Source organism: Capricornis sumatraensis, chromosome 9, assembly GCF_032405125.1.
Source record: "Capricornis sumatraensis isolate serow.1 chromosome 9, serow.2, whole genome shotgun sequence".
In the NCBI taxonomy this organism is placed as follows: domain Eukaryota; kingdom Metazoa; phylum Chordata; class Mammalia; order Artiodactyla; family Bovidae; genus Capricornis; species Capricornis sumatraensis.
The window spans coordinates 21,096,523-21,113,834 of NC_091077.1; the positions used below are offsets into that span (position 1 = coordinate 21,096,523).

Consider the following 17,312-nt stretch of genomic DNA (forward strand, 5'->3'; position numbering starts at 1 on the left):
AGGAGGCGCCACGCTGGGGCTCTCTGCTGTTCCATCTCACTTGGGGTTTTCTCTAACCCTGATGGCTACATAGTTGTCGTCAGCATCCCCAGCATTCTGCACATTCTTCCCCAAAGAAAGAAGCCACATGAGGGTCCTGACGCCTCCCCTCACGTGTGGATCCAATCCCTCAGATCCAGGATCCCTGTATGTCTAAACCCTTTGCCAAATCCACTGGGCCATGGAGGATGCAGAGACTGCGTCCCTCGGCCTCCAAAGCTTGCCTCTGCGTTCAGAGCTTTATGAAGCTTTATGAGCTTTATGTTGGGACCTGCCCCTTCCAGGGAGCTCTGGTTTGGGAATTAGATGCAAACCCTGGCCCAACCTCCACCTGATGCGTGGTCTCAGGAAGGTTATTAAGATACTCACGTCTTCGAGGCCCCATCTCTCTCCTCATCTGTAAAAAATGGGCACAGTAACACCTTCATGATGCCTGACATGAGGTCCACCCCTTGCACTCTGTCACCTGCACAGCAGACACAGTGCTGAGCACGCCAGTGCACTTGTCCACAACTCAAACACATGCAGCCTGTATTCCTGAGTCCAAGTCAAACAAACCACTGATTTGTACCATCTTCCACTTCCTTCCTAGTTAGGAGAATATATGGCTACCATTTCTCGGCCTTTTGGCTGAGATCAAGTATAGTATGGGGGCTTCCCTGGTGGCTCAGTGGTAAAGAATCCAGCGGCCAGTCCAGGAGACACAAGAGACACAGCTTCAATCCCTGGGTTGGAAAGGTCCCACGGAGAAGGAAATGGCAACCCATTCCAGTATTCTTGCCTGGAAAATCTCATGGACAGAGGAGCCTGGTGGGCTACAATCCATAGGGTCCCAAAGAGTTAGATATGACTAAGCAGCTGAGCACTTCAACAACAGCGAGGAGGGCTTTTCTTTTTCTTTTGAAAATGTGTGCTGAAAAATGTTATTCCATGCACACAAGGAAATATTACTCACAAAAAAGAGAGAAGCCCTGACACTCTCTACCAGGTGGACAGACCCTGAGAACACGGTGCTCAGTGAGAGAAGCAGACACAGAAGGACACACAGGGTGTGACTCCACTGATGGGAAAGGTCTTGTTTCTTCCTGGGGCTGCTGAGCGCTGGACTGAGGAGAAGTCACCAGGAACAGCTGGCCTGGTCCCCATCACTCTGGCCTTGAGCCAGTTGCAGTAGACAGAGAAGTATACGTGTTTTTTCAGAAGCTGACTTTTTTTTTGGACTGGGTGGAGGTAAATATCGAGTTGATGGCTCTTGTGATTCTCTTGTGGTCCAAGGGCTTTTAGGGTTTTCACTTCCTGTTTATTTTCCTATGAAGATTTTGGAATTATTTTATCAAGTTCTTCCCCTTCTTCAATACTTTGGTTTGGTTTGGTTTTTCAAGCCCTCTTAAACCTCTCACCTTCCACCTGGGGTCATTTATCTCTAAGATCTTTTTGTTTTATTTCTAATAAGGAAGGTCTGCTGGTGACAGTCTGTCTGGAAATGTCTTTTGGCATCGTTGCCTGCGTGCTCAGTCTTATCTGGCTCTGCTGCCCATGGACTGTAGCCCGCTAGGCTCCTCTGTCCATGGGATTTTCCAGGCAAGAACACTAGAGTGGGTTGCCATTTCCTCCTCCAGGGGATCTTCTCGATCCAGGGATTGAACCTGCATCTCCTGTGTCTTCTGCATTGGCAGGCAGATTCTTTACCACTGAACCTGTGAAGTCTGAAAATGTCTTTGTTTTACCCTAATTCTTAGAGTTTGTTTTCGCTAGGTCTCGAATTTTCACTGGATCCATAAAATTGTTAGTCCTTTTTCCTCCAGTACCTTATGTTTATTCATTTGTTTTGTAATTAACTGATTTTGTTTAATTTTTAAAATATTTATTTATTTATTTGGTTGCCCTGGGTCTTAGTTGCGGTCTATGGGATCCTAGTTCCCGTAGCAAGTATTGAACCTGGGTCCCCTGCATTGACAGCGTGGAGTCTTAGCCACCGGAACACCAGGGAAGTCCCTAACTGATTTTATTGAGGTATAATTCCTCTTCAGTAAAATGAGCAGATCTAACATAGGTAGTTTGATGATTTTTGACAAGTCTATACAGCTGTGTACACTAACACCTCAGTCAAGATAGAGAATATCTCTTCTTTCACCTGACCAAGTATTTTGAGAGTCATACACATGACTTCATTTGCCCATACGTTCTTTCCATTGTGTGAGTATCCATGGTATGAATTACCGTTCTCCTGTTGACAAGCATTTGGGTTACTTCCAAATTCTGCTCTTACGAATACAGACATATGTATCTTGTCCAAGTGGGTAAATCTCTAGGAGTGGAATTGCTGTGTCATAGGTTAAGCATGTGTTTAACCTTATAAAATCTGTCTTTGCTGTGCTCAGTCATGTCTGACTCTTTATGACCCCATGGACTGTAGCCCACCAGGCTCCTCTTTCCATGGGATTTCCCAGGCAAGAATACTGGAGTAGATTGGCATTTCCTCCTTCAGGGGATCTTCTCAACCCAGGGACTGAACCTGTGTCTCCTGAGGCTTCTGCATTGGCAGGTGGATCAGCCTTATAAGAATCTGCTAACTCACTTTCCAGAGCGGTTGCACACTTCTGTCAGTAACATGTGAAACTTTCTCTTTCTTCATCCTCCCCAGGACTTGGTGTTGTTGGTCTTTTAGATTTTTGCCACTCTAGCAGCTGCGAAGCAGACTCCGTGATGGTTTTCAGTTATTCTTGCCCTGATGACTAATCATTGAGCACTATTGCATGTGCCCATTGGCCTTTTCTCTGTCCATTTCTAAAATGTCTCTCCTGCCTGAGGTTCTAGAGCTTCTTGAATCTGTGGCTTAAGAGTTTTTTGTGTTTTTGTCAGTTTTGGGAACTTATCAGTCACTATCTTTTCAAAGATTGCTTCTCTTCCATTCTCTCTCTCCCCTACTTCCAGAGCTCTGACATGTGCCAGACCTTAGTAGAGCTTCCAGGGGGCACTCAAGGTAAAGAACCCACCTGCCAGTGCAAGAGACATAAGACACATGGGTTCAATCCCTGGGTCAAGAAGATCCCTGGGAGAAGGAGATACCAACCCATTCCAGTATTCTTGCCTAGAGAATTCCATGGACAGAGGAGCCTGGTGGGCTACAACCCATGGGGTCTCAAAGAGTCAGACACGACTGAAGTGATTTAGCACTCAGGCATACCTTACTGCATCCTGTGTCTCTTCCCTTGTTTCATGTGGTCCATGCTTCGATCTGGATATTTGCTGTTGTCTGGTTCACTAATTTTCTCCTTCGTTGTCTTTAATGATACTGCTTCTTCTGTTGTGTCCATTTCATATATTGTCAGTTTCTACACACTCAGTTTTTTTCTTTAGTTTCCAATTTGCTGCTAAAATTCCAGCCTCACTTACTTAGCATGGCTAATGTAGTTATTTTAAACTCTGTCGATTTTAGTGTACGGAACCCCTAGGAGCCTGTTGGAATAGCCTGTTATTTCTGCCGGGTTTTGTTTATACGGTCCTGTCTTCTTGTGTGCCTGGTCATTTCTTCGTTTTTAAAAAATGTTTATTTGGTCCTCGTTGTGGCACATGGGATCTTCAGTCTTCACTGCAGCATGTACACTCTTATTATAGTTGCACCATGTGGGATCTAGTTCCCTGACCATGAATCAAGCCTGCCCCCCCTGCACTGGGAGTGTGTAGTCTTAACCACTGGGCCACCAGGGAAGTCCTGCCTGGGCTTTCCTGATTGCATGCTGGATACTGTGCCTGCTGACTCATTTGTGGAAACAACGTGAAGCCTAAGGTGATGCTGATTCTCCCCAGAAAGGATGGGCTTCCATTTACTTCTGCTCGGCATTTAGGGTCACATCAATCTGGTGTTGGGGACTGAGGTTACTCAGAACTCAGCTGCAGTTGCCATGAGCGCCTGTCTGCTGCCTGCGGACCTTTTCCTTCGAAGGCAGCCCTCTTATCCCAGCTCATATCAAGGAGGTGGTGGCTCCCCTATCTGTCTCCCCTCAGGATGCCCTGGATCTCAACCTCTGTGCCCCTAGCCTCATGAGACCCCCTCAGCCTTTTGGCAAACCCTCCACCGCCGGAAAAGGCAGTGCCAGAGCCAGACTCCTGGGCTTCCATCCCCCTCCCCAAATTCGGAATGGAAATCCTTCACTCTTTCAATGGTCCTCCAGCACCTTTGAGCATCTCTACCCTGTGGAGCTCTGCCCACTGCCCTCATCAGAAGGGTGTCCACACGAGCTGGCCACCATTGTGCGAGAGAGAAAGGTTTATCCAAGGTCCAGATGGCTAAGGAGGAGGCCAGGGATATAGATCATTGTGATCTTAGAGCCACAGAATGACCAATGGGGATCCAGTCTCAGCTTTTATTATTTTTTGAAGATTTACTTCTTTCTTTGGCTCGGTGGGTCTTTGTTACAGTAAGTGGGTCTACTCTTTGTTGCAGGGCGCAGGCTTCTCACTGAAGTGGCTTGTCTTGTTGTGGAGCATGGGCTCTAGGGTGCAGGGCTTCAGTAGCTGTGATGCGTGGGCTCAGTTGCCCCGAAGCATGTGGGATCTCCCTAGAGGAGGGATGGAACCAGTGTACCTTGCATTGCAAGGCGATTCTTAACCAAGGAAGCCCTTGGCTTTTACTTGGTATTTTATTTATTTATGGCTCCACTGGGTCTTTGTTGCTGCACGTAGGCATTCTCTGGCTGTGGCAAGCGGGGGCTACTCTACAGTAGTAGAGCACAGGCTCTAGGGGGTACAGACTTCAGTAGCTGTGGCTCGTGGGCTTAGTTGCCCCGTGGCATGTAAGATCTTAGTTCCCCGACTGGGGATCGAACCTGCATCCGCTGGGTTGAAAGGTGGAATGTTAACCCCTGGACCGCCTGGGAAGTCCTACTCTCAGCTCTTAGAACATCCACCCTCTTCTCCAGTTGAGGAAGCCCAGCCCCAGGCCAGGGCAGAGCCAGGCTGTGAGTCCAGGGTCTCCCATTTCCAGACTTTATCTTTAGGAACGGGGAGACAGCCTCGTCCCCTGAACTGAGACCAGAGGCTCTGTGGACTTAGCAGGAGAGTTTCACAACCGAGGATCACCTACCAGTAAAAGGCCACTAACCATGTTCATGTCAGGAAAATGACTGGACGTGACTGGTGTCCTGGGCTCCGAGCCCAGCTGGAAGGCTCACCTCAGTCTCACTTCTGCTTCTAGGTTCAAGGGGAGGGACCTGCAGGCATTCATTCTGGTGGAGGAAATAGACCATCTACATCTCTCCATCTCTGACTCTGCTGCTACTGATTCCATCCACTCCTAGTTTTAACTCAATTCACTTCAAACTCTGCCCCTCTTTCTCCCTCATTCTTTGTGACACCCCACCCTGCCTGGCCCCTGGGCAGGTGAGGGGAGTGGCCACCAAGCTGCCAGCAAACTGCAGATTTCTCAACAGCTTCCAGCAAACCTGCCCTACGTTGGTTGGGCGCAGGAGGTCTAGGTCACCTTGTCTCTCATCCTGTCTCCCTGGCAGCTGTATTTGTAGGGCGGGCCCACCATGGCTGCCAACCTCAAGGGTCCCTGACCCCCGGCATAGGAACTTGGGGACCTGGAGGTTGGCCAGGCCCTGCACTTGAGACAGGGTGTCGCTCTGAGCACTGAGCAGAGCTAACTGGAGCTCAGAGCCGCACGGCTTGGGAATCTGGGGTAGAATTCGGGTCTGCTCTTTCTGCAAGACCTCTGCCTCCCACCCTGCCCCCACCCCCACCCGTAAGGCTGTGCTTGCTCCCGCTTCTGTTGTTGGTTGAGTTCAGGGGAGCCTCTGACCCTGTGTGACTTCTCCCAGCCAGGTTGTTGGATACTAGGAAATTTTGTTTCATATTTTGCTGTTGTTGCCATGCTGAACCGCTTGTGGGATCTTAGTTCCTCGACCAGGGATTGAACCCACCCACTCCACAACGAAAGCCTGGAGTCCCAAGTACTAGAATCCCAGGGAATTCCCAGATGCTAAGAAATTTAAAACCTGTTTGGAAACAAACTTCTGTTTTGCTCAGTACCACTTCATTTCAAGTGGAACCATCTCAGTTCCTCAAAAACTGTCTTTTCCTAAAAGAATCTCTTTTAGCTGCAGAGAGTCTTCTGATAAGAGAGTTCCACAAAAGCTTTAAATCCTGTTCCCAGGGGACATTGGGTGGTGTCTGGGGACATTTGTGGTTCATCACAACTCGGGGGGAGGGGGGACTCCTGGCATCAAGGGTGTAGGGTCCAGGGAGGCTGCTCCACTCCCCACAGCTCCCAGAACAGATCCCCACAGAGAGTGGTCCAGCCTTAGTGTGAGCAGGGCCTAAGGTGATCCTGTTCAATCTAGGTGTCCCCGCATCCAGCCATCCTGCAGCCCACTGTGGAGAATCATTGCCCTCCCCTGGCTATGGTTGACCCTCATATGCACTGGGGCCTGGCACCCAGGGTGGGGTCTGTAGCACTCAGGGGAGACCCTCTATCTGTCATCAGCCCAGCTCACAAAGCATCCTGGATGCTCCGGCCTGCACAGCCCTTGCCTCTCTGCCACACGCCCTCAACACTTCTGTGGGAGCCCGCCTGACCCCAGTGACTTCCCGGCCCTTTACTGGGAGGCCAGCCAGGGCCCAGTGGCGTCTGTTAAGCTTCTATTTTTAGGCAAACCTCACCCCCAAGTCATGCCCCCGGCCTCGCCAGGCCCGAACTGGCCTCTCCCCAGGCGGGAACCTGACCGCGGCCTGCAGCTCCAACCACCTCCTCACTCCCTCCCGGAGGGCCCGCTCCCACCTTCTCCCCCCGCAGCTTCCCGAGGCCCTGCCTGGTGTCCAGGGCCTCCAAGGCTCCGCTGGGCCCAGGCAGGCCCAGCCAGGTCAGGTGCCCGGGGCATCACGTGCCTCTGGCGGAGAGGCCACTGGTGAGGAATGTTCCCGGGCTGACTCAGCGCCTGTGCCTGCCCGAGGGAGTTGACCTAACCCCAGGGGCACACAGTGAGGCTGGGCTGGGCCTACCTCCGCCAGGACCAGGCTTCAGTCTGCTGTCTGTGTAGTGTGACATGGCCACGTCTGGTCTTGGCCACTCAGCCCACTCATGCCCACACATGGGTACACGCTGACGCACATGCATGCACACACAAACTCATAGACACATAGGCGTTCATGCACAGACACACACTCACCCACACGTGTGTGCACACATACCTGCACACAAGCACACAAAACCCAAGGGAGCCCCCTGTGACCATCCCCAGGTGCCTGGGGTTATAACCCAGCCTGGAGGGCACCTCTTAAGGGCATCGTGCCCAGAAGAGGAAGCTAGCAGCGCTGAGGGGCTTAGTGCCCACAAGGGAGGCCGTGGTTGGGGTGGCCCCACAGGGTGTTCGAGGCTCCCAGGGTCCTGGTGGACATTCCAAGTGTGGGTGCTGAGCAGGACTCCCCAGCCTTCCAAGGAAAACATGCCATGGGGCCACCCCGTTTGTTCTCTGTCAGCGTCTATATTTAGCACTGAGTAATTTCGGTATTTTTAAGTTGAACCAAGGGCGGTTTTCCCTGAGCTGGATGCTTTGTGGCTGCTTTGAAGCGCTGTGCTGAATCAGAGCACTCCAGGAGCCCACACGTGGGCCCCGCGCACCCAGAGCAGACACATTCAGGCCTTTTCTGGCCCAGAGAGGGGCCGGGATGTCTGACAGAGAGGCAGGCGGGCAGGCAGCAGCACATAAGGGATTTTTTTTTTTAATGGAAACTTGGATTGAGATCACTGTAGATTCACACACAGTTATATCAGATCACCGACAGAAAGGCCTTGTATCACCTGTTGATACATTCCTGCGGTTTGACGTGTGTGCATGTACTAAGACCTTTGCCAGTTCATCCCCCGACCCTGGAAGACCTGTGAACCTCCCCCCGAAACACACACACACACTGTCTGGATACTTGGCTTTTGAGTGAGGATCCCTGGTGTGCACCTGTCTCCCCAGACCCCTCCCCAGGCCGCCACCCCCCTGAAACCAGGAATCCCTCCTTGTCTCTACTACCTTGACATCTCAGAGATGTTCTGTGTGCAGAACCACACAGCATGTGACCGGGCGCTGCCCTTTTCACTCTGAGCGATTTCTTGGAGGGCCATCCAGGATGTACACTTCCACAGTCCATTCCTTTTGTCGTTGTTGTTTTTAATATTCATTGGGCTGTGCCGGGTCTTAGCTGCAACACGCTGGGTCTTCGGTCTTCGTTGCAGCACAGGGGATCTTTAGTTGCCGCGTGTGGGCTCTAGTTCCCTGACCAGGGATTGAACCCAGGCCCCCTGCATTGGGAGCACAGTCTTGGCCACTGGCCCACCAGGGAAGTCCCCAGTCTATTCCTTTTTATTGCCCAGTGGGAAATTTTTTGAAAACCTGGAATCTGCCTTTCCTTTTCGGCAACTGCCCCATCTACTGTCTGGGAAACAGGCACAGTGTATCATGACAGAAGCACGCACTGCTGCTGAACGACCTGGGTCAATGCCTGCCCGGCCGGGCGGTTCCCTAGGGCCCATGAACTTGGGCTCCTAAACCTGGGCTCTATATACTCCATATCGAACTAATACCATGCACACCCACGGGGAGCTTCCTCAACCCGGACAATGCGCTTACTGGGGTTAGGTCATTTTCTGCTCTGATCTCAATGCCAGAAGCCCCTCCCCAGTCATGACAACCACAGACGTCCCCAGAGGTCGCCCAGTGTTCCTGGGGACAGTATCTCTGTGGGTGAGAGCCCCAGGTTAGGGATCCCATGGACCCCACAGGACACTGGATTCCTTGACCATGTGACCCCTGAGGTCCTCAGATGCTGCTCACACCTAAATACGCACCTCGGGGATTCTCAGGCAGAGTCCAGTGGCTAGGACTCCACACTTCCACTGCCGTGGGCCCAGATTCAAGCCCCGACCCAGGAACTAAGATCCTGCAAGTGTACAGAGGAGCTAAATAAATAAATAAATACATGCCTGAGTGGGAGGGAGGGGAGGTGACTCACAGACGCTGGAGTCACCCTGGTTCACACCATCTGACCATCGAGGGTTTATTCTACTGTCTAGTGTGAGTTGGGATCAGATTCCATTTCACAGCCTTGGCGCTGTCAACATTTGGGGCTGGGTCATCCACTGTCGGGGGCCGCCCTGGTCACTGTCAGGGTTGAGCAACATCCCAGGTTCTGGAGACCACAGATGTCTCCAGACATCACCCAGTATCCCCAGGGGACAGGATGATCTCAACTGAGAACCTCTATCCTAGGGCACACTAAACGGGGATTGGATGGAATAGGTAGGATATTTAACCACCTTAAGGAAAAGAAAAAAAATCTGCATGACTAAATTATAAAAATAAATTAACATCACTCATACATGACTGGTGGGTATGTACAATGGTGCAACCACTGGTGGAAAACAGATGCTGTCTTAAAAAAAAAGTCAACAAGCAGTTGCAGTCCTCAGCATTTATCTCTGAGAAATAAAGGTTCATGTTCACACAGAAGCCTGCACACAGATGCCTGCAGCAGCTCTGTGCTGACATGGCCGGAACCAGAAACCGGTCCAGGTGTCCTCGGACAGGTGAGGGGCCCACACCATGGACCTCCACTTGGCCTGCTCATGAGTGGACTCTTGATGAGCGCAGCTGCCGGGGTGGGGCTCCAGATCATGAGGCCAAGTGAAAAGCAAAGCCAGTCCCCAAAGGCCCCATACCGTATGTGTACATGTGCTTAGTTGCTCAGTCATATCTGGCTCTTTACAACCCCATGGACGGTAGCCCGGCAGGCTCCTCTGTCCATGGGGATTCTCCAGGCAAGAATACTGGTGTGGGTTGCTGTGCCCTCCTCCAGGGGATGTTCCCAACCCAGGGATCAAACCCAGGGCTCCCACATTGCTGGTGGATTCTTTACCATCTGAGCCACCAGGGAAGCCCGCCATACCACATGGTCCCATCTAAAGAGCATTCTTGTAACTAACTGAACATGGATGTAAGTCAGGTGGAAATGGGTATTTTAAAAAATATTTATTTATTTGGCTGCTCCAGGTTTTAGCTGCAGCACAGGGGATCTTCGATCTTGCTGCGGCATGCAGGATCTTTCTTATTTAGTTGCAGCATGAGGACTCTCAGTTGTGGCATGTGGGATCTAGTTCTCTGACCAGGGGTCTAACCCAGGCCCCCTGCATTGGCAGCTAGGAGTCCTAACCACTGGACCATCAGGGAAGTCCCAAGACATTTTATATTTAATTACATTTCAATTCACTGGACAAATGACCAAAATGAAGGCAGGAAACTGGCCCAGACCCTCCAGAGGAAGAGTAGGGTACTCAAGACCCATGGGTACAGGCTGCTCACGTAATCTGCCTGCACCCAAGGCCAGGGGTCGAGCCCTGGGCAACTCTGCCTCCATCGGACACTGGGCCATGTCTGGGGACGTCTCTGGTTGTCTCACTGGAGGTGCTCTTGGCATCCAGAGGGCTGGTCTACACCCCACAGGGCCCAGGACAGGCGCCAGAGAGATTTACCGGCCTCAGTGCCAGGCATGTTGGGGGAGGAGCAGGTGCAGGAATCAGAGAAAGCCCCTCCATTCTGAGCCAGCCAGGAGTGGAGGCAGTAGTCCTGTGAACTCTCCTGGGGCCCTTCGGTGGTCACATCCGGGGAGCACTCACCCCCGACCAGCCATGGAGGGGACTGTGGGAGAAGGTGCCCTTGGCCAAACCTCTCACCAGGGCTGGGTTCAATCCCTGGGTTGGGAAGGTCACCTGGAGGAGAACATGGCAACCCATTCCCCATGGAGAGAGGAGCATGGGAGGCTACAGTCTATGGGGTTGCAAAGAGTTGGACATGACACGACTGGAGGACATGCACGCACCCACCACGACCCAGAGGACATAGGCATCATGACTGCAAGGTGGCCAGGCTAGGGGCCCCAAGAGGCTCCGGAAGGGGGGCGCATCCCTTCTCGCCATCCCCTACCTGCAGTCGGAGGACTTTACGAGTCAGCTCATGTCCATCTGTTCCCCACCCAGCTCTCTGGACGACGGGGGCCCAGAGCTGATGGCAGACAATGTCAGCCACTAACAACATAGCCCAGGCTCGGAAGCTGGTGGAGCAGCTCCGCATCGAAGCTGGGATCGAGCGCATTAAGGTGAGTAGGGGAGAGGCCGCTGGACACACCCACAGCAAAAGGTGGGCACGGAAGCTAGCAAGACAGTGGGGGTTTGCACTTGGCTGTGCCACTTGCTGTGTGACCTTGGGCCACTCGCCTAACCTCTCTGAGCCTCCATTGTCTCAGCAGAAAGACACACCTCCTATTAAGCTAGGTTGTGGGTTGTTGTGAGGGTAGATGTGCCAGTGTGCTTCATAAACAAGTGAGACCAGAGGCAGGCCTCAAGGTCTGTTGTGAGCCCTTCAGCCCTTGGGGTCCACCCCTGGATGGCCCCAGAGAAGGCCGGATGGGGCCCCTCCAAGAGGGTGAGTGTGAGGCAGGCGTTTCTCTTCTGGCCCCTCATCCTCAGAGCTCTGTGCCACTCCCTTGTCGTGATAGATGCAAAGAAAAGTCAGAGACCTGGCCCTGGGCAAGCAAGGACATGGGGCCTTGCAATGTTTACTTTTGCCACTTCTGCATGGATTGCATTTTTAGAAATAAGCGTGTTTGATTTTTATGCTAAAGAAAAAGGACAAGCAGTTCCTCCTCACAAATGCTTAACCCATCAGGGACCAGGAACATGCAAAACAAAACAAGATACTGCATAAATGGGCAGTCACCTTGGCAGGCTTTTTTTTTTTTAATCATTTGTATAAAGTTAACCTTTAAAGTGTACAATTCAGTGGCATTTGGTGAACTGAAAATGTTGTGCAACCATCATGACTAATTCCAGAACATTCCAAAAAGAACGTTGTTCCCATTAGCAGTTACCCCCATCTCCTCCCCAGCCCAGACAAGGCTGACAACCAGGAACCCACTCTCTGTGTCTGTGGATCAGCCTGCTCTGCACGTTTCCCATCAGTGGAGTCACACCCTGTGTGTCCTTCTGTGTCTGCTTCTGTCACTGAGCACCGTGTTCTCGGGGTCTGTCCATGTGGTAGCGAGTGTCAGGGCTTCTCTCCTTTTCATGGCTGGGTGATGCTCCCGTGTGTGGAGGGATACATGCATTTATATAGCTGAATCTTAGGTCCACAAGTGGACATCAGGATGACATCCAGGGCTTTCAAAGAATAAGGACCAATGGGCCAGTCATGGCCTCTTACACAAGAAAGGTGTCTGCCACTTTTCAAAATCATCTTCTCACCAAACCCGTCCACTTTGCCAAGGATGCCGAGCCACCTCCAAGCAGCTGACTCCTGCCACAGACCCTAGCTTGCACGTGGCCGGGCGAGGGCCAGGGAGTATCCGTCAGGAAGACACTGGTGGTTTACGCTCCCTCATTAGCCAGGCTCCAGCTGCCCACTGCATTAGTCAGAAATATGCGACGATATATTACAGAGGGAGGGAGCGCAAGAGGCAGTTTAAAGCCCTGGGTCACGTGATCGTGGAGCTGGCGGTTCTGAAGTCTGCAGGGCTGAACGATGGACTGGAGACCCAGGGAAGAGCTGCTGCAGCTCTAGTCCCAAGGCCATCAAACAGTCTTTTTCCTGAAGGTCTTCAACTGATCAGATGCAGCCCACCCACATTAGGGCATGTCATCTGCTTTATTCAAAGTCCATCAATTTAAATGTTAATCTCGTCTAAATTTAAACATTCACCTCATCCCTGGTAGCTCAGCTGCTAAAGAATCCACCTGCAATACAGGAGACCCCAGTTCAATTCCTGGGTTGGGAAGATCCCTGGAGAAGGAAATGGCAGCCACTTCAGTATTCTTGCCTGGGAAATCCCATGGACAGAGGAGCCTGGCGGGCTACAGTCCATGGGGTCTCAGAGTCGGACACGACTGAGCAACCAAACAATAAGAGACATCTAGGCTGGCCTTTGACCAGACAGCCAGATGCCCGTCGCCTCGCCAAGTGAACACAGAATCAGCCATCACCCACGTTTTTGTTCAGGGCTTGCCTCCCCCAGCACCGTCATCCTCTGTCATTGCTCAGTGCAAACACTCGCCCCGTGGCCCTGCGGTGAGAGGGGGAGGATCTTTGAGCGCCTTGCACCTCCAGCCCAGCCAGGTGGAAGAAGGTCACTGCAACCCCTGGGTGGGGTTGGGGGGCCCCCCACAAGGCGTCTGAATGTTCCAGGACTCTGAGCACTCAAAGCATTCCTCAAGGCTGAAGACAGAGCAGCCCGGTTGAAGTGGTTTCCTCCGCCAGTCCCAGCCCTGGCAGAGATCGCTGACTCACCCACCCGTTTGATGTTGGGAGGGCTCCCTGGCAGCCTTTGAACATGGGGAGGAACAGAGTCATGACCCATCTCCCTCCCAGGCCCTCCTGAGGTTTTGTGGCCCCAAGACAGTGACCAGGGACCGCAGGGCCAGCCCGAGGGAGCGGCGGGGAGATGAGGCTGAAGGCACATGGCATCCTGTCTGCAGGGATCCCAGTGGAGCAATAGAATCCTAGCTGAGGCCCATGCAGAGGCTCCTCTGCAGACTTTCCAGAGAACCCCTGCCCGGCGCTTCTGCGGGTGGGGAGGGGCCTGCCACAGAGTCAAGGGCTGGGGCTACAGAGGTGTGCCTGCGCCCCAGACTCAAAATGGGGCTGGAGCGGGCAACCTGGACAGTGCAGCCTGCCCTCACCCCTGCCCTCCCTGCACCGGACACCAGCCACTGCTCTCCCCAGGTCCGCTTCCCCAGCGCCGGTTGGGCAGTCCCTTCCTCTCCTCCCTCCTCTTCTGGGGACCCTCATGCAGAAGGTCCTAAGTGTCAGCTTCCTCACCATGGCCACGGCAACCCCACTGGTCAGACAGCACAGGAATCAGCCACTGAAGGGCCTGTCCCCCATGCCGGGCCACCTGCCAGCCAGGCTCTCCCCAGTCAGGTCCTTTCTTGGATGGACATGGAGACTTAGACCCAACCCTCCCCTGACCTTCCCTCCAGACTCCACACAAGCTCTGCTGGAGGGGGCTCAGTCCTGCGGCTGCTTCTTTAATCTTAAAATTCCAGTAGAACACACATAAAATTGACCACTAATGATATTTTGTGTGTTGACAGTGCTGTGTAACCATCACCACCACCTAATTCCAGAACATTCCATCACCCCCAAAAAGAAGCCCCCTCTCCGTGAACAGTCACCGTCGCCACTAGTACTCTAGCCCCTGACCACCAGGAACCCACTCTCTGTGTCTGCGGATCTGCCTGCTCTGCACCTTTCCCGTCGGTGGAGTCACACCCTGTGTGTCCTTCTGTGTCTGTTCCTCTCACGGAGCACCATGTCCTCAGGGTCTGTCCATGTGGTACCAAGTGTCGGGGCTTCTCTCCTTTCTGTGGCTGAGTGGTGCTCCCCTGTGTGTGGGACACGGTGTGTGTCTTCAGGTGACAGGCACTAGGGTTGTCTCCATCTTTTGGCTTCTGGGGACACGGAGCCTTGGCCCTTTCTCATCTTTCCTCTCTCCTCCTGTGCCCACACCCAGGTCTCCAAAGCCTCCTCAGAACTCATGAGCTACTGTGAGCAGCACGCCCGGAACGACCCCCTGCTGGTGGGAGTCCCCGCCTCGGAGAACCCCTTTAAGGACAAGAAGCCTTGTATTATCCTATAGCTTGGTTGTCTCGCTCGCTCAGCTCCTCCACCCCGCTCCCCTTCCCCCGGCCAGGGCGTCAAATCAAGGAAAACTCTTAATTCCGAAAGAAATGCAAACAGTCACCACTGCCCAGATGGGGTAAAATTTACTGTCTGGGTTCAAATGGATTACCAGACCCAGTATCGCAGCCCCATCAGGAGCTGGGCTTCACCACCACTTCCAGCGGGGAATAGCTGACATGCCCCAGCAATGTGGTGACAATTTCTGAGAACTGAACTGCCATTTGAGTCGTGGCTGGGGCGGAACTGGGCCGGAGGGGGGAAGGGAAGGAGGTGGGTGAATCCGCCGCGGGCGTGGGCGGCCCAGGCAGGTGGCAAGTCTCACACCCTTGGCCATTTGGGAAGACTTCTGCCAAGTGGATGATGCGATGCATTTCTGGGGAGGTGGGAGGCTGTTCAGCGGAGTAACATTGGGTGGGAGTTGGGGAGAGAGACATAATGCACCCTTTTGCGGAAATTTTTCTCCTTTTCATTTAAAACCTTGTAATTCCATACCACTAAGATCAGGCGTCATCGGCTGAATCTGAGGCGAAGCCAGGTCATGTAACAATGCACACGTGGATTGTAGGGGCCCGGAGGGGAGCTCTGCCTGTGAAACACTGTCCCCCAGGGCCACCCCGCTGCGTGGCTTTCCTGTGGCCTGTGTCACCCTCCAGCCGCGCTGCGGCTCCCGCCCACCCCAGAAAGGGATTTTCAGCCTGTGGTCCCGGTCACTGTGACATCCAGCTGTGTTTTCTTTAGTTTTAAGCAGGAGACTTTGGCGCTGGCAGTTAAGAGGCCACGGCCCTGTTTAGCTTCTCGGTGTTTTGTTTTGTTACGCTTTCTGCATTTCCATGGCCGTTTTTCCAACAGAAATCCCACCTGGGGAGACCTGCCCGGGGCACCTGGTGCTTCCGGGTGTGAAAAGGTGTGGGATTGTCTGGAAGTCGCTGCAGAAGCCGTGGAGATGAGAGCCTCTGCCCAGACACGGAGAGGCACTCGCCGTGCTCCACTCCACTCACACCACACGGAGTGTTTGTAAGGTGTCCTGGAGTGGCCAGTGAGGGACGGGGCGGGGGGCTTTTTACAATGGCTGTTTCCTATGCTGTGATATGGACGGTTCAAGGAGCAGGAGGCTGGAGGACTGGCCGAATGCACAGCTGCCGGGGCCACCTGCAGCCACCAGGACCCCACGGCCTGAGCTCCAGGGGCCGCCCACTCCTACGGCCTGGGGTGTCAGGCTCCCAGGCCGAGTGCGAGGGTCCTGAGCAGCCAGCACAAGGCATGTGGGCTGACAGGGCCCAGAGCCTCCGCTCCTCTCCTGCCCCTGGGCTCAGACCTCGCCTGGCTGCACAGGCTGGTGGGGTGCCCAGCACCCCCAGAGTGCAGACCCAGGGCCGCGCTCCCCTTCCCCAGCACCCAGCTCTCTCCGGCTGGTCCGGGAGCACCTGGGGCCTCAGGGAGCCTGGCTCCCCTGAGCCTGCAATTGGACTGGGAAGAGCCCCCGAGCCCCTGACCCCTACACTGCAGCCCAGGGTGGGGAGGCCCCACCTGCCCACCCCTGGCAGAACAGCAGGATGGAACAAAGCCTATTCCAGAAACCCTGGGCACACTCCAGGGGTGGGGGTGGGGGCAGCCACGACACAGTGGGGCTCAGCCTGAGGGGCAGAGGGGCAGCAAGGGCAGCCTACGACCCATCTGCTGACCCATCACCCTTCGCTCTGGGACAGAAGCCTTAATCCCTTGAGCCAGAGCTCAGTCTGCGCCCGCCCAGCCTTCTTCCTGAGCCCCCACTGACCCAGGCTCCCGCCGCCAGGTCCTAAAGAGGACAAGTGGTCCTGATCTCATTGGGAGCACCCAGACCCAGAGCTGCCTCTCTCTCCAGCCCCTGCCCTGCCAGCACCACCATATGTCCCGACCGAATGACCCTGGAGAAGCCAACAGAAAGCAAAGCTCAGGATCCCTGGCAGAGGGGGTGGGGGGAACCTGAGTTCAGCAGCCCCATCGCTGGCTCCAGGCTCAGCCAGCCAATGGCCACCCACCCCCTCAAACCCTGAAGCAAAATCAGACCTTGGCTAGAGCTTCCACCCTCCCCCCTGGTTGAGACCCAGGGACTCAGTGGTCTGGGTAAACTGAGCCCCAGAGAGCATGGGGACCACTCTGCCCCTGCCCCACGGCCACACCTGCCCAGCTGCCTCCCAGGTGCCCACCCACAGCCTCTGAGCCCAGGGAGGTGGCAGACAGTAGGAGCCTTGGTGTGGACTTCCTTCCAGCAGAGGAAAATGCGCTTTTCCCCTTTTTTATTTTTCCTCTTCAACATCAGAGTCCCTAGGGTAGGCCTGGAGCATCAGGGCACACAGGACACTATTCTGCTTGTGCTTTTCTGGCATGCATGTTGGCAGGAAAATATGGTTTTCAGGGTGTCTTGGAGACTGTAAGCGCCCCACAAGGCCAGTGCCTCTCAGCCACATCCTGAGGGAATTAGGGACACACACACACACGCACACACACACAAGGCGGTGCTGGGCAATGGCTGAGTCTCCTCTCTGGAGCCTGCAGTGCTTCCCTGGGCCAGTC

General features: G+C 53.9%; 1 protein-coding gene across 1 annotated transcript; it reads left to right on the top strand.

The window, feature by feature from the left end:
- The first annotated feature begins 11,080 nt into the window (after positions 1-11,080).
- GNG7 (G protein subunit gamma 7) lies at positions 11,081-14,804 on the top strand. Its single transcript, XM_068981214.1, has 2 exons — positions 11,081-11,181; positions 14,590-14,804. The coding sequence occupies exons 1-2, from the start codon at positions 11,101-11,103 to the stop codon at positions 14,713-14,715; spliced, it is 207 nt and encodes a 68-aa protein (XP_068837315.1). The 5' UTR covers positions 11,081-11,100; the 3' UTR covers positions 14,716-14,804.
- Positions 14,805-17,312: the final 2,508 nt, after the last annotated feature.

Excerpts from the sequence above, each read along its gene's own strand:
- GNG7 (XM_068981214.1), top strand. The coding sequence starts at position 11,101 with ATGTCAGCCACTAACAACATAGCCCAGGCTCGGAAGCTGGTGGAGCAG. Across the intron at positions 11,182-14,589 it reads CTGGGATCGAGCGCATTAAG|GTCTCCAAAGCCTCCTCAGA; the intron begins GTGAGTAGGGGA and ends GCCCACACCCAG.